Source organism: Pelodiscus sinensis, chromosome 6, assembly GCF_052426305.1.
Source record: "Pelodiscus sinensis isolate ZL-2025 chromosome 6, ASM5242630v1, whole genome shotgun sequence".
NCBI classification, from domain to species: domain Eukaryota; kingdom Metazoa; phylum Chordata; order Testudines; family Trionychidae; genus Pelodiscus; species Pelodiscus sinensis.
In genome coordinates this window covers 52,594,610-52,611,354 of record NC_143057.1, presented here as the reverse complement: position 1 = coordinate 52,611,354, position 16,745 = coordinate 52,594,610, and the positions used below count along the sequence as shown (strand labels likewise).

The 16,745-nt window shown below is 39.4% G+C and overlaps 1 protein-coding gene across 1 annotated transcript in view; it reads left to right on the top strand.

Annotated features, from left to right (window-relative positions):
* The window catches only part of MEGF10 (multiple EGF like domains 10), a 173,534-nt gene extending 164,405 nt beyond the window's left edge, over window positions 1–9,129 (top strand). The window contains exons 24-25 of the mRNA XM_006130122.5: window positions 1,252–1,458; window positions 4,297–9,129. Of these exons, the coding sequence (XP_006130184.2) occupies window positions 1,252–1,458; window positions 4,297–4,457 (368 nt within the window). The 3' untranslated portion in view covers window positions 4,458–9,129. The remainder of the gene's footprint in view (window positions 1–1,251; window positions 1,459–4,296) is intronic.
* Window positions 9,130–16,745: the final 7,616 nt, after the last annotated feature.

Here is a 16,745-nt window from a genome sequence, read left to right as displayed (position 1 = left end):
GAACTAGGAAGCCTAGTTCGAACTACCTAGTTCGTGCCCCGTGTAGCTGCGCTGCACGGGGTTCGAACGAGCGGGGTTTTAAAAATGGCAGCGCCCCGCTTATGCAAATGAAGCCCGGGAAATTCAAATCCCGGGCTTCATTTGCAAGTGCGGTATGCCTACATTACCCCGCTAGTTCGAACTAGCGGGGTAGTGTAGACATACCCTCTGAAAGTCAGATTCCTTAAGGCATCTTCAATCACCCAAAATCAAGGGGCCTGCACTATGAAGCCCATACCAGTAGAGCTAGGTGCTGAAGCTATGCTAACATAATCCCATAGTGTAAATGAAGCCTACTCCAAAGGAGGAGTTATTTCCATCAGTTCAGGAATATGCCCTAGTGACAGTAGCTAGGCTAACAGAAGCATTCTTCCATCAACATAGGGGCATCTATGCTGGGGATTATGTGGACATATCTGTGGCACTCAGGGATGTGGTTTTGTCAACTTAACTTTTAAGTGTAGACCAGACCCTAGTAGTCAGCTCTGAAAGTCTTGGCTCCAAATCTGCAAAGAAAAAGAAACTCTCACAATGTCTTCCCAGCCCAAGAAAACTCTTTGCATTCCAAAACTTTATCACTCCTTTAGTCACACCCCAAATGGACTAACCCATTGACCTCTGCTCATTCTTTCCTCCTCCAACCTTACCACTAGGGAAATCGATGGAAAACAGCTGACTCTTAGCATGTCTTGATGTGTACCAATCAAGGCACTGGCAGAACAAAGTGGCCCCTCACTAAAAGTACCTTGCCTCCAGCTCCTAGTTAGTATAGGAGTTGTCTATCAGTTCAACCCCTTCTGTAATTGTAATGTTTACTTATGTGTCATGTGTTCAGCACCTTCAAAGACACAAGTGTTCTAAAATTGTCAGTTATAGCCTGATCCTACAAATTATCCTTAGTACCAGAATCAACTTTAATGAGATAAGAACTTTGCAAAAGGAACTCAACCCAAGGCAAAATCAGGCCCATAAGAAGCAGAACTGGTGAAGTAACTATTAATCACTGTGTAAAACAAATTTGGGAAAATATTGTAACAAATTTCTATGTAGTTATTGATTTATGAGATACTGTGCAAAACTGAAAGTAGCTGATCTTCTTGGTGTGCAGTTTGTAGAACTGATGATTATTTTGCTTTATTTAGTCACAATATTTATGCTTATACATTATGCAGCATATTCAAAAGATTACAGTGCTATATTTTCTATTATCAGATTTAATGAAGAATTCAGAATACAATTTAAGCAACTGCTCATTAAGTAGCTCTGAAAATCCATATGCTACTATTAAAGACCCACCCACACTTGTGCCAAAAAACTCAGAATGCGGATATGTTGAAATGAAGTCACCGGCACGGAGGGACTCCCCATATGCAGAGATCAGCAACTCTGCTTCAGCCAACAAGAATGTCTATGAAGTTGGTAAGTACCAACCACATTGTTAGGCTGTGCATGATAAGGATACAGTGCGCGCAAGACTCTTCCTTTGAAGCTGTGTTTAGGCAGGTGAGTCCTCACCAGCCGGACAAGGGGTAAGGAACTTCTGTGGGTACAATCAGGCCCAGCTCAACCCCTTACGCTTGTCAGGCCTGAAGGTGGGCCCTTAAAAGGAAGGAACTCTGAGCAGTCAGAGTGGCACTCAGAACAAGCAGAGAGGGCTCAGAGTTCTGGAAATGAGGGCCCTGTGGCACTAACAGACTTTATTGCTTGCAAACCCTGCCTGCCCAAGCCTTTGAGGAAGCAGATGAGTTGGGCTGCTTCTATGTTGAAATTTCCCCCAGGATTTAGCCTTGATCTTTACTCACATTGGGTATGTCTACACTACCCTCCTAGTTCGAACTAGGAGGGTAATGTAGGCATACCGCACTTGCAAATGAAGCCCGGGATTCCACGAGGAGTAACGGTAGTTCGGACTAGGAACCCTACTCCGAACTACCTAGTTCGTGCCGCGTGTAGCCGCGCGTCACGGGGTTCGAACGAGCAGGGATTTAAAAATGGCGGCGCCCAGTTTATGCAAATGAAGCCCGGGAAATTCAAATCCCGGGCTTCATTTGCAAGTGCGGTATGCCTACATTACCCTCCTAGTTCAAACTAGCGGGGTAGTGTAGACCTACCCATTGAGAGTGGGAATGAGGCTGCCTGCAGGGAATGAAAGACTGCTTCCCTCGCCCTTACACAATGAAGGGAGTTAGTGAAATATTCTCCCCCCTCTTTTTTGGACTACTTTATATGTGCTGAAGGGGGTGGACTCACTGATGAGCACATACTACAGAGCTGTGACTGCCCAAACATAAGAGTTAACCAAGAGGGCTGCTCTCACTTCAAAAAGGTGACTTAAAGACATTAACTCTTCAGCACAGGCTCAACCAAAACAAAACAAAAAAAAAGATACACTTTCAGGGTCTATACATGGTAATCATTAGAAAAATCTTGTTCTTTTCAAACTTGTGAAGTGATTCACAGAGAAGATGGCTTCAAATACCATTGTTTCAGTTGTTTAAATAAATGCCATCTATCTAAATATCTCTGACAGAAAGCCATATTCTTGCCCTTCTTAAAGGAGCAATGGGACACATTGCTTAGCCTCTCGCTGGCACATTGCTGAGGCCTGGACCAGATTTTCCAGTCCTGAGTATGGTTAACCCTGGTGGGTAACAATGGCAGAAGAGCTCTGTGATTTGCAGACATTGTGTGTCCTGTGTCTCACACCTCATCCCTGTCCTCCTACCAGTAACTCTATAAATCCTGGGTTTTTTTCCATGGTGGGCCCTGAGGAGTTGTTACAGTCCTGAGAAAACTGGAAGAATATTTAAATGACTTACCTAAGGTCACAGACCAAATTTCATGACTGATGGTCCAATGCCTTAATAACAAGACCATGCTTCCTTTCTTAAGTCATACATAGTAGGCAGGCAACAAGATCACTATTACTTACTTGCTGGATTGAAATACTTTAAGATTTCAGATGTTTTGTTTTCTTTCTAATAGACAAGATCACAGCTTTTAAAAAAATCACAGCATTGCTGTGTATATAAAATAGAAGCAAAATAGTAGCTCACGATGTAGTTCTCTGTACATTGCTTAATTATTCTAAAGTTCATTAGCAACACGGATTTAAGTGATTCTGAAAAGGGATATGTACTGTATATTTTAGAATTCTCCTAACAGAGTGAACGATGCCCACATTGACTGTTACCTTTGCAGGAAGATGCTCTGAAAAAAAGTTGTTTAAAGTTTAATCAAAATTTCAAAACCATGTAGCTGCTACATACCTTGTAAGAACCTAACTCTCCCTTTCTGTTCCTGTGTGGAAATTTCACCCATGAGGGTGTCCATTATCTTGCTAAGGACTGTCTATTCCATGCTGTCTCTCTTTGGGGTCTCATGGAGAGTGGGATGTAGAAGGCTGGGACATGACTGATGAGTCTGTGTGAGAGAGAAAGACAAGTAGCTGCATAGTACTCTACGGTCTCTGCTTGAGGATTAGTGTGCAGATTTCCATGGGATGCCCAGGGCTGGCCCACAACATTTTGGCACCTGAGGCAGGGAGCTCAAATGACACCCCCATATGCACTAGCAGCAGACACAATTTTTTACACTCTGGGGCCTAGTGGTGCCCTGCCTCCCCTCTCCGCCCCTCTCCTCCCCCCCCCACACACAGTCTGGCACCTGAGGCGGCCACCTCAATTCGCCTAATGGTATGGCCAGCCTTGGGGTTGCCTTGTACAATATCCAATATCCAGTGCTGAGGCTGTGCTCAAAAATCCAAAGTTTGGCAGCAGGTTTTAGCGGGAGTTTATGTAATCCCAACCGATAGAATCAAACCTAGGACCTCTGCAGCTTAGTGCATGAGCTAAGTCTGTAAAGCAGTCTCATTATTTTCTCTCTTTAAGTGGTCTCAATGCCACTAGATGGGACAGCACACCCCACCCAGAAGGTGTGTGGGTTACACTTTGATTTATGCAACTTACCCAAAGAGAAAAGAAGACATGCAATTCTGCCTGATAGTGTTGTATTACAAACTCACAAATACACCCACAGTTGAGTTTGATGCATAACTGAGCAGCATTAATACCAGTGAATTTTTTAGCCACATATTCTTTACTTAAGAATTCAAAGCTGAGTGAACAAGATCTTTATTTTTAGCAACAGTAAATTTTTGCAACATTTAGCAAGACTTGTTTGTTCATTTTGAGGAAAGTATTTTCCTCCCATTTGTTATTACCAGTACCCAAATATGTATATTCTCTTTTATCACAGAACCTACGGTGAGTGTTGTCCAGGGCGCATTCAGTAACAACGGATCTTTCAGCCAAGATCCTTATGATCTTCCCAAAAACAGTCACATTCCATGCCATTATGACTTGCTTCCAGTACGAGATAGTCCATCGTCCTCTGAGAAGGAGGTCAGCAGTGAATGACACCTGAAGCTCATTGTACATCACAGTGGAACTCTTACAGAGAACAGTGGCTTGGTTATGTTCCTTCCTCTACTTTGCCACCATATTTGGCTCCTAATCCATTCTGTAGACAATTGCCATATGTTGAACAGAAATCTCAACCTGAGGTTTGTATAAACACATACGGCACATGGATAGATGCCAAACTGAAGAGACCCTGATCAGATTTTCCATTATAGTTATTTTTACAGACATAAATGCCACACATTTACACTGTAGCATATTTGCTTAAACATATAGTTTGCAGAACAGTTCTGATAACAGTTCCATTTCTGCTACTTTGAAACTGGAATTTTTATTTTTTACTTGCTCATGTTTCATAATAGAGAGGCCCTTAAGGACTGCAAAACCTTCCAAATATCCACTTCTTACAGATAGTTTGATTCATTTGTTACTTAGAAAAAAAAAACCTATCTGATATTGCCAGATTTCTTTCACATTCACACCACATTGTGATGGATTATATTGTCTTTGGTCAAGATGTGTAAAAAGACTTAAGTCTTTTTGGATGCAACCAAACAATATGTTGCAGTCATTTGGAAAAAAACAAATGTTTTTCATGACTATTACTGATTATGGAAATACATAGTCTGTGTAATTCTGAAAGTGATGAAAGCATTGCATAGATTAATATTATTGCAGCACCCGAAGATCAGTGGGTATCCCATATTAATAGGCTTTGGAACCCATCCTTGAAAAGCCATTTGGTGCACTAAGGCTCCATATACTATAACCATTCCTGTTATACACAAGTAATAATCCATAACATATCAGTAATTATTGCATAAATATGTAAATGAAATCAGTTTATTTTTGTCAGAATTGATTGAATGAGTGTGTAAGGAATGGACAAAAATGATGACTGCTGTAAATTTGAAGTGCAAGAAAAGGTTTAAATTTTATAAACAAGTAATATGGACTGTATTATAGAATAAGAATAGTACAATGCTTTGATTAATTTTTTCCCCTAGATGTGACTGAACAATCTCTGTGTATTTGCTAAAAAGGCACCTTTTCTTTTTTGTTATGTATAATTGATGTAGGGAAGATATGCTTAAGCTGGTCTTTTGCATTGCTAATAACTTGATAATATACCCCATTTTTCATTAATTTGTATCTCCTTTTTTAAACTGTGTATCTGTTTCTAGTGCTGTAGCTTATAATTGCAAACATATTTTATTGTATTTTGCCAGCTGGCCTTTTTATGTCTGGTTAAGATATGCTGTCTTTTTTTTTCTTTTTGGGGGGCAGGGAAGAGGGGGAAGTGTAAAAGTGAGAATTGATATTGCAGGTTAAACAAACACCTGTCAGGGGTGGTCTAGATAATACTTATTCCTGCCATGAGTGCAGGAGACTAGACTAGATGACCTCTTGATGTTCCTTCCAGTCCTATGATTCTATGATAATGTCCACTAGAGATGGGATAAGTAGGCTAGGTTGTAGTGTAAACTGGTAGATTGAATCATCAGTAAAAACTACAATCACACTATATTTTTCTTGATGGATAATGGAAAGCAAAATAAGTTGCCATAAGGAAGAAAGGAAAGAAAAAATCCTTAGTATGGGGTTCAGCTCACTCCTCTAACCCTGCATGTAGAAATAGCCTTCCCGAAGGCATTCTCTCTCTTTCTTCCAAGTAGCCAGCTGATAGTTAGGGCCCCAAATCTTCTGCAGTTCAGGTAAAGAAGAATTAATCATAGAATTTACCCTGGAAGTGGAGTTGTGCTCCAGAATCCAAGCGTTTATTTATTTGTAATTGTTAAAACTGATGCAAAAAATGTCTCCTTGAATCTGCAAATAGCCTGAATCAGTAGCTGTAGGGAGTCTATACTGCTTGTTTCCTCTCAATGGGATGTTAGATATGAAATCTAAAGACAAGATGTTATATGTCAATATTGTTGAAGATACCACTGCTGATCATATTAGCAAAGCACCTGCTGCTGGTGGCCCATAATCTCAAACAGGGTGGGGTTTTTTTCACTTTCCCAAACTAGTGACTCTGCACCCTGTCATAAGTAAGTTTACCTTTAAACACATCCAAACTATATGTTGTGAGATGAAGGCCAGCTGGTAGGTTAGGCATTTAGATACTTGTGAGCTCCCTGACAGTGCACAGGGTCCCACTGTGGCTCTTGTAGCTGAGAGTTTGGATTATGTTAGAGTCAAAGATAATTGTTGATGTTGTGGTGTTGATAGCTCCTAAGAGAATCACATCCAGTTGCCTTAGCTGGAGAAACACCTAAAATACAGATCCTCAATGAGAAAAATGGAAAACGTTTCTGGATGGAAAAAGACTCGGTTGGCTGAAGTGGAAATACTGTCTGTCTGCTGCCGTTTAAAGTGGTGACAGATCAGAGCTCTACAGCTGAAGACCTCACCACGACTGGGTTCACATGGATGCATGGGATGCTCATTTGCACCCAGAGTTCATGTCATATATACACATTCGCTGACTTGCGAACAAACTGGAATTTCCTGGGCAATGGCACATTTTTGTAAAAGTTGTATGGCCACCTCAGGACATCACAAACGTAGAAATAAATGGTGATGTTTCAGAAATTAAGCAGTGCTTTATACCCCCACTTAAAGTAAGCAATTGATTGGGTTTGTGTGTGCCCAATACATATAGCGATACGATACTGATATACATGTGTTTGTACTGTGTGATCCAAACTTAAAAATAAAATTTTGTTTCTGAAGCTGTAAATAGAAAATGCAATACATTACAACTGTGAGTTCACAAAAGTTGTCTCCTCTTAACTTGTGTGTTATTTGAATTTGATGGCCAGTAGAATAATTATTCCTTGTAACATAAAATAAATCCCTGTCCTATATAATATACAATGGTGACGAGCAAAGCAAACTATTTTTAACATGTGTAGGAATTCCAAAAGTGGTGCACATCCTCAAATTATGCATTCAACTAAACACACATGACAATACTGCTCTGACATTTCTGGCTATTGTGTATGCTCTAAATATACTCATACATACAGGCCCAAATTCAGCCCTGTTGTATGTGGTGACACTTCTGCTGTTGCCAAGGATAATTATACCTACTTACACTAGGACTATATTTGGCCAATAAAAGTATACATACATCACATAAAAGACTTGTGAATATGCATGTGTGTGTGGAATGGGGGAACATGCTCTCACACACACAGTTGCCTGGACAATTATTGTGTTTTGTTTAAACAATATCTGCATGTTACTAACTTGAGTGAATAAAACACATTAGATAATGTAGAAATTTACTTATGATCTTTGGTTAAAAACCTGAGACCTATCAATGTTTACTGATATTAATTCCACCTTGATGTTACAAAGGATACAGAATTTTTCCTATGGCACCCGTTAGCACTTATGCCATCTGGAGCAGGTTTCCTCAAGTGCCTCAAAAAGACATGCTTTGAAATACACTTTTTTGCTCTCCTAAGAACAACCACAGCTCATAGCAGCCCTGGCTGCTCATCACAGCATGCTCACTAACCCAGAAAGGGAATTTAGACTCTTCCCAGTCTCCATACCATGCTACCATATGGACATGATCTATATGTTGATACATTACCTGGCTATTTTTCAAGACTTGTTGAGAACTAGGGAGAGGGATCCTGCTTTGCCATTTGCACAAATGGAAGGAGGCACCTGTGTCATTATATGTTGCAAAAGGAAAACAATATAAAACTCTTGGATAAATGTCCCCTAGCAACTTGTGCACCTGTGCAATAAAGTGCAGAATTAAGCCAAAAGTTAATTGCTGATTTTAAAATATGGTATTGAGTACAATCCCCAAAATATTAAATGAATGAGACAAACTATGACCTGACAATTTCGAAAAACGCTGAACCTCACAAACATTTTTAGTATCAGAGACTTTTACTCCCAAACACTGCTGCACTTAAACTTTGCCCTCATCTCATTTACTTACACAGATAATTCCCATTAATTTTAATTGGAGCTGTCCATAAAACTGAGAGATGAACAGCCTTCATTGTGACTATCCTTTCTGCTGGAGCATTTAACAAACACAAACTGCAAATCAAATGAAAGTTTAAAAATACAAAAATTGGTGAGCACATTATTATAAATGTATTTGATTTTCAAAATGCCATGACTAAACCAGGATTCTTGAGTAGGATTATGTTTCCAAGTAATGACACTTATACTGAACTACATGAGTAGCGCAATGCATCTTTAAGATCCATACTGAAGAATACAGAGCTAATTTTGACAAAATGCTTTATATTAAAGACTGTGTATATAGGAGTTTAAATGACCTAAAGCGGATGGGTGCTTGTCTAACTATTGTACAGAAAACCTTGCCCTTTTTTAGTACAATTAATACCCTAGCACTGGACCTAACTATATGTTCAGTATTTCACCCCAGCCACTTTCCACTTTGATATGATTGAATTATAATATATATATTTTTAAGAAAACCTACAAACTATGTCTGGCTTGTATCTGGATTGTAACAAAACAAATTGTTTCAATGCTGAAATGTTTTCTGTTTTCCAAAGATGACTGATGCTCATCATATTACCCTTCACTACCGGTGATTTCACCTAACATGCTTGTAGGTTAATGTAATAAACTTTCTAATAAAAGACTTGAAATGTTGTGTTTGATTTTTCCCCCGCCTGTATTTTCCTTTCTCCAGGGCAACTTGAAGTACCACAAAAGCTATGTGAGGCTTTACATGTATGTGGTCCGTTCAATAACAGTAATTGGGTGAAATCCAGGACCCATGGAAGTCAACGGGAGTTTTGTCATTGGCTATAGTGGGGCCAGAATTTCGACCATGGAGTTTTGCACCAAAGCTCATCCATTTTTAAAGTGTTTAGATCAGTTTCTTGCCCTGACTTTGGTTGTTTTGTGGCTTAATGGGCTCCCTGAAGGAAGGAAATCTCCAGATGGAATACAGCCAACTCTGTGCTACCCCTCTTTATGCTTTTTTTGGGCATCTACTGGCATGGCAAGGGGACAAGTGTCTTGCAGTTCTATGGAGATGTCTACCTATCAAAATGATCCTTTTGGAGCTGTGGAAGCCAGTTTAAACTTAGAGCAGTACTGAGGGTGACATGGAAAGATTTAAATAATGTCCAAGCATTTCTTTTGACTCACTCCACACATCTATTTGTCAGGATAACAATATCCTATTACAACCATGTAAAATACCAGTGAGAAGCATAAAACTACAGCTATGTAGGTAGGAAGAAATCATCCAGCAGCACCACTATTCTCTTTTCTGTTCCATATGCTGGCATATAGCCTATACTGTATCAAGAACACTAGCTGTGGGCAAATGTGCTTGGAATTGGCTTTTTACTCTCTCTCTCTTCAGTTAGATGGAGAAGTCCTGAAGTCCTTCCTCATGTATATATTTTTTAAAATTGTAATCCACAATCTGAAAGGGCAGAAATGCCTCAAACATGAAAAACATATTCTTTCCAAAAATGTAATGATTCTTGTAATATTTGAGCGAATTAAATTGCCTCATTAGCATCTTTAACAGGTGTGATCAGCATTTATATCGCAAATCAGACAAAGTATATCTGGCCTCAGCAGTATTTCAAACATAATTTTTTAAACATCTCAACTGCACTTTCATAACTGTCCTATTGATTACAGCCTCTGGGTCTTCCCATCTACAACAATTGTCAGAGATGGCAAGGAAAATTCTATTTTCTACTCATGTTGCAGTTCCTATATTCCTCTATTGCTAACATAATTATGACAACATTGTGCAGGATCTTGCCTACACGTGTCTTTTTGATATGGAAAAAATGGAAAGATTGACTCTGAAGACTCTAGTGCAATGAAACAGCTGATTATATATATGTGTTTAGAAGTAATTCTATTTTTGTGGTTACAGAGATTGATTATACTCATTATGACATGATGCATGAGAATATAATAGGAAGAAAGCAAGTTAAAATTACTTAGACAAGTTAAATGTCTTCCAGTCATCAGAGCCTGAAGAAATATATCCTAGAATACTAAAGGAACTGAATGAGGAGATATCTGAGCCATTACTGATTATCTTTGAAAAGTCATGGAAGACACACGAGATTCTAGAAGACAGGAAAAAGACAAATATGGTGCCAATATACAAAAATGGAAATAAGGAGAACCCAGGGTGTTTACAAGTCAACCTAATAGCTTTCTTTGGTAGGGAAGCAAGCCTTGTGGGTAAACATGGTATATCTTGAATTTAGTAAGGCTTTTGGTACTTTCTTGCATGATTTTTTTTCATAAACTATGGAAATACAACCTAGATGCAGCTATCATAAGGTAGGGGCAAAACTGGATGGAAAACCATTCCCAGAGAATAGTTATCAGTGGTTGAGAGTCTAGCTGGAAAGACATATCAATTGGAGACCCACAATGATCAGTTCTGGTTTTGTTCAATATCTTCATCAGTGATTTAGATAATGGCATAGAGAGATAAACTTATTGAGTTTGCCAATGATACCAAACTGGGAAGGATTGGAAGTGCTTTGGAGAATAGGATTAAAGTTCAAAATGATCTGCACAAATTGGAGAAATGATCTGAAGTAAATAGGTTGACATTCAATAAGAACAAATGCAAAGTAGGAGCAATCAACAGCGTACATACAAAATGGGAAATAACTGACATGATTTTAGAGTCATAGTAAGTTAAATGAGTCAGTAGCGTAACACTGTAGTAAAAAAAATTAAACATCATTCTGGGATGTATTAGCAGGAGTTTTGTAAGCAAGACATGAAAAAGTAATTCTTCCTCTTTACTCTGTGCTGATTAGGCTTTAACCTGAGTATTTTGTCGCATTTCGGGGAATAAATGGACAAATTGGAGAAAGTCCAGTGCAGAGCAACAACAATTATTAAAGATCTAGAACACATGGTATACAAGAGAAGATTGAAAAAAATGGGCTTGTTTAGTCTGGAGATGAGAAGACTGAGGGGTGAAGTAATAATAGTTTTAAAATACACAAAAGGAAGAAGAAGAATTGTTCTTTTTAACCACTAAGAATAGGAGCAATGGGCTTAAATTGCAGCCAAGGTGATTTAGGTTGGACATTAGGAAAAAGTTCTTCACTGTCAGGGTTGTTAAGCACTGGAATAAATTGCCTAGGGAGATTGTGGACTCTTTGGAAAATTTTAAGAGCAAGTTAGACAAACATCTGTCAGGGATGGTCTAGATAATATTTAGTCCTTCCTTGAGTGCAGGGTACTGGACTAGAAGACCTCTTGACATCTCTTCCAGTCCTACTATTCTATGATTCTATGTGACAATCAAGAATATTTAATCTCTCAGGGGCACTGACACAAGTATCAAAAACCATCAGCCTCAATGAATGGCACTGATGAAGCTTTGTCACCTTTTACTTAATAATACTAGGAATTCATGTGTAGTACAAATTGGTGAAGACTGCCCCTTTCATAGGATTATTCAAAATGGTTGCACTATCTAGCTCAGTCATCAGTCTTTGCAAAGCACCCGCAATGTGGCAAGATTTATGTTATTATTCCTTTCAATTTTTTCAAGCTTAAGACTACAGTTGAACTTAGAAACCCGTGAATATTGGCTCTACTGGGCTAGCAAAGCTTGGATTTTTTTTTATCATTTAAATACACACAGGGAGCATAATTATTGCATACAACGCTACTGGTTTTTCTTAGTTACTGCTCTGACTGTAACCATGTTTTAACTATGTCAGCGTATGTACACAAATCATATCTATAGCTACTTTGTGACTTTACAGACTAGCAGAACTCACTGAACACAAAAAAACCCAACAAATGGTCTGGTAGCATTTTATAGACTAACGAAACATGTAGATGGTATCATGAACTTTTCTTCAGATGACCGGAGTTATGAGTTGGGGATATGAAAACTCGAAATAAATAGGAGAGGGGAAGGGAAGGAGGGAGAGAAAGAAAAAGGGAGAGGGGTGGGAGACAGAGCATCATTAAGTATCTGGAGAATGGGTACTTAAACCTAAGCAAATAAAAATCAGTCAATAGATAGATTCCTAAAACAGGAAGGATGTCACTCAGTGAGCTAGCAGCACCTTCAGTGGTTATTAAGTAGGTAGAGTCCCCACCAGCCCATATCCCGATTGAGTCCATTAGCATGTGAATTGAAATTTGTGGATGAACTGGGATTCCAGGGCTTCTCTGTGTATTTGGCTTGTAGAGCTGGTTTGTGACAAGACAGCTACTTGCAGGTCTGTCAGACTGTAGTTAGGCAAGCTGAAATGCTCACCAACAGGCTTTTGTATATTCCCTTTACGTATATCCGATTTGTGTCCATTGAATCAATTGGCTCTACTGGGCTAGCAGGGCTTGGATTTTTTTTTTAATTCAATGGATGCAAATTGGATATATGTAAAGTAATTACAGAAGAGATCACCATGAGGGCAGGGGACTGGACTCAATGACCTCTCGAGGTCGCTTCCAGTCCTAGTATTCTATGATTCTATGATTGTCTAGTCCAGGGTTTCTCAAACTTTATTGCACCACAACTTTCTTCTGATAATAAAAGCTACTATGTGACCAAGGAAGGGGAAACAAGGATGGAGCCTTATCCCCCTGGGGACTGGTGTTATCTGAGCCCTGACACCTAGAACTGCAGTTATCAGGGTTAAGCTTCAGCCCTGGATGGTAGGATTCAGACTTTTGGCTTTAGCCCCAGGCCTCATCAAGTCTAACACCAGCCCTGGTGACCTCATTAAAACAGGGCTAGACCCACCATTCTGGGCAAAAATTCACTTTAGTCATGCAGAGACTTCCCCATTCAATGTCCCATCTCTCACCATTGGGTTTATTTACTAGTAGCACTCACATGCCATTGTAGGCAGTCTCCTCATACCTCCTCATAGATGTTAAGGCCATAAGTGATTACTGTGATCATCTAATCTGGCTTCCTGCACATTGCCAGATATGGAGCCTTGTCCACCCACTGCTGTAACAATTCCTAATCTTCAGATGAGTTGGAAGTCCTCAAATCATGGTTTAAAGAAGCTACAGAGAAATCACCATTTATAATAGCTTAAGCCTGAAAGTGACTTGTGCCCCATACTGCAGAGAAAAGCCAACCCGCCCCCACCCTCACAGGTCTCTGCCAATTTGACCTAGAAGAAAATTCCTTCCCAAACTCAAATATGGTGATCAGTTAGACCCTGAGCATGTGGGCAAGACCCACTCCTTGGACCATCCTACTAGCCTTTCTTTGCACTATCCCATTTTGAATTCATCTTTCTTAAGCATGGGAGACCAGAACTGCACAGTTCTCACCAGTGCTTCATCTAATGGTAATACATCTTCATCTCTACAGAAAATACCTTGCTTGATGCATACTGGGATTGTATTAGTTTTTTTCAAAGTTGTATCACATTATTGGTCCATTCCTGACATGCTGCCTTTTGCCTCAATATACCTCCTACCAGAGTGTAGGAGTGAGGCTGGTGTAGCAATGGTAGAAAAGGAGGAGAAGATCTGGTTTGTGTGTAACCGGCCCATAAATTTACATCTGGAATAACTGTTGAAAAGGATTGGAAGCAGAATAAATTCTGGGGTACATGATATTACCAGCTGTCATTGACCTGTATAGTAGTTTATTTTTTCTCCAAACTCACTTTAATACAGAGCTTTATTTTACTTTCCAATTTTTTTTCCATTTGTTTCTGATGTTGATGATTTTTTATTGTGTTGTGTTAGGTAGGATAACCCCTCAGATGATAAGATTTACCAATATCACGCCTTGTGAGCTTGGGGGAAGAGTGTTTAGTAGATTGCAAATCTTTGTACTTTTCTTTGTAGGGGTATATTTTAAAACTTTTGTTTCCCCAAGTGATCATCCCAGCAAGCTTTTATAGAACTGCAAAGATGTGATCTCTGCAGCTCCAAATAAGAGCTCAATTTTAAAACAAAGTCTACTTATCCTGACAGTAGTGAGCATATTTTGCCTCACAGGCACATGCATAATTTAGAGACATCCTGTTCATGTAGTAAAATGGAAAGAAATACCTTTGTCAATTTCCCTAGCCTTTGTGAAAAAGACAAGTTGCTCTAAAATGAAATGTTCTGCCTATAAACAAACCATGGATCATTTCTACTGATTCATCAATGACTTGCCATTTGATCAGTGATTTTTCTTTGGTACGAGAGAATCATTATTTAAAATATACAGAATCTATTGTATAATTTAATTGCAATGCCACTGAAATCTTTGCCAAGTCATTCCACTGACTTTAGTAGTGTTGCTCTGGATTTACTCAAGTGTAACTCAGAACAAAATTTGACCAAAGTTCTTAAACAAATGGATTTGCTCAAGTCTCATCCTTATTACATTCAATTAATTAAATAAATAAAAGTTCTATCATAATGAATTTGGCACACTAACAGGATTTAGAGTCAATAGCAGAGGCATAGATTCTAGAGACTAGGAGAGTAAGCGGAGATATTCTAGATATGCACTGGTGTAACGTGGAACAGAATTTCACACCTGAAATATAAATGGAATTAATGTATTTTCCTTTACTGATCTGCCCTCTCACCTTTCTGCTGAGTGGAAGACACATTGTACATCCAATGTCAGAAATCTTCCTTAACCAATGAGATGAGGAAACAAGTTTACTGACCCTCTCTATCATAATAAACAAAGCAATTGGAATCCATTTCTCTTCAGCTCCTCTGCTCTGCTGAGACCCCATTAATCACCTCATTGTACTGTGTTATGTGTTTTATGCACGTGTGTACTGAGTGATCAATATTTTTTCCTGGTTTCCCTTTTGACTGTGCCTCTCATGACCTAATTTAAAACCACTGTCTCATGATACAAGAGAAGGTTTCTACTTTCAAAAGCTTTTCATCCTCCTGTTGTCACTAAAGCTATATCTACACTATAGCCTCTTGTGCAAAAACATATGCAAATGAGGCGAAGCATTGAGTATTGCCACGCCTCATTCACATAATTAATGAGGCTCTGTTTTTGCCCAAAACCCTCCTCCTTTTTTCAGGAAGATTGGCTCTTGCGCAAGAGGGGTTTTTTGCGCAAAAAGGAGCCATGCAGATTACTCCTTTTTGCGCAAAAGCCTCTTGCGCAAAAACGGAGCCTTATGAATTATGCAAATGAGGTGCAGCGATATTCCACACTTCGCTTCATTTGCATATTTTTTGTGCAAAATGGGGGCAGTGTAGACATAGCCTAAGGGAGAGAGCTAGGGAGCAAAGATTGATAGTAAGCAGGCTCAGTCAGAAAGGAAGAGAACAGGTGTATAAAGGAACGATGCTGGCAACAGACGAGGACAGCAGATACTGCCTGGAAAGAAGGAAGAGGGTTTGGAGCTGGTACTCACAGAGAAAGTGAGGAGGCCCAGGAGTGGTAGGCAGCTGTCCAAGGATAGAACAGTGCAGCCTGGGAGCGTAATGCCTAGAACTGCTGTGTTGAGGGTCCCTGGAATGGAACTGCACCTGGGTTCCCCCCGCTGGCCACTTGGGAAGTGCCACCATCAGCACAGTAGTGGAGAAGAAACAAGAGACTGCCTAGGACTTCTGAAGAAAGACTTCAGAATCCCAGAAGGGGTAAGCATAGATAAAAAGCAGGGCCAAGTCATGAAGAGGTAGCAGTGGATAGGTATGAGAAAGAGATTTGTGACTACAGAAAGGGTTTTGGCCTTGGGAACTAATTCCCAGAATGACTAGGAAGAGGCACCAGACAAGCAGTGAGTAGTACACTCTCTCACACTCAGTAACTTCTATACTGACCTGTCTTGAGCTTTTTTCTCTTGCTATTCTGAATCAAGATTGCTATGGAGTTGTGAATGGGTTCTTGTTCTTAAACAGAAAACTCAGTTTAGACACTTATAACTTCCTTTTTTGTGTGGAAATATTTCTTTACTAGTCCTTTCCAATTTTGTTTGCTTTCTACATGTGTTTATGATCCTTTCTCAATACATTGTTGGTGAGTTTTATTTTCTAGAATCTGGGATAATTATATAACTACAAATTATAGTGCTCATGATGTTTTGAATCCAGTCACATTGTTTAGAGCCTGACATCCTGCAGGTGGTCTCTGTGCAACTTTTCAAATTAATATCTATAAATGCACCTCAGTTCTGATCCCAAATATCTCCGCTATCCTTTTTGTTGGACTTAAATATAGAGCCCTTTTTTATGCTGAGTTATGTAATATTTTGTGCTCCATGTGAGAACACACATGAGACAAGGCTGAAATGAACACAATCATATTACTTGTGA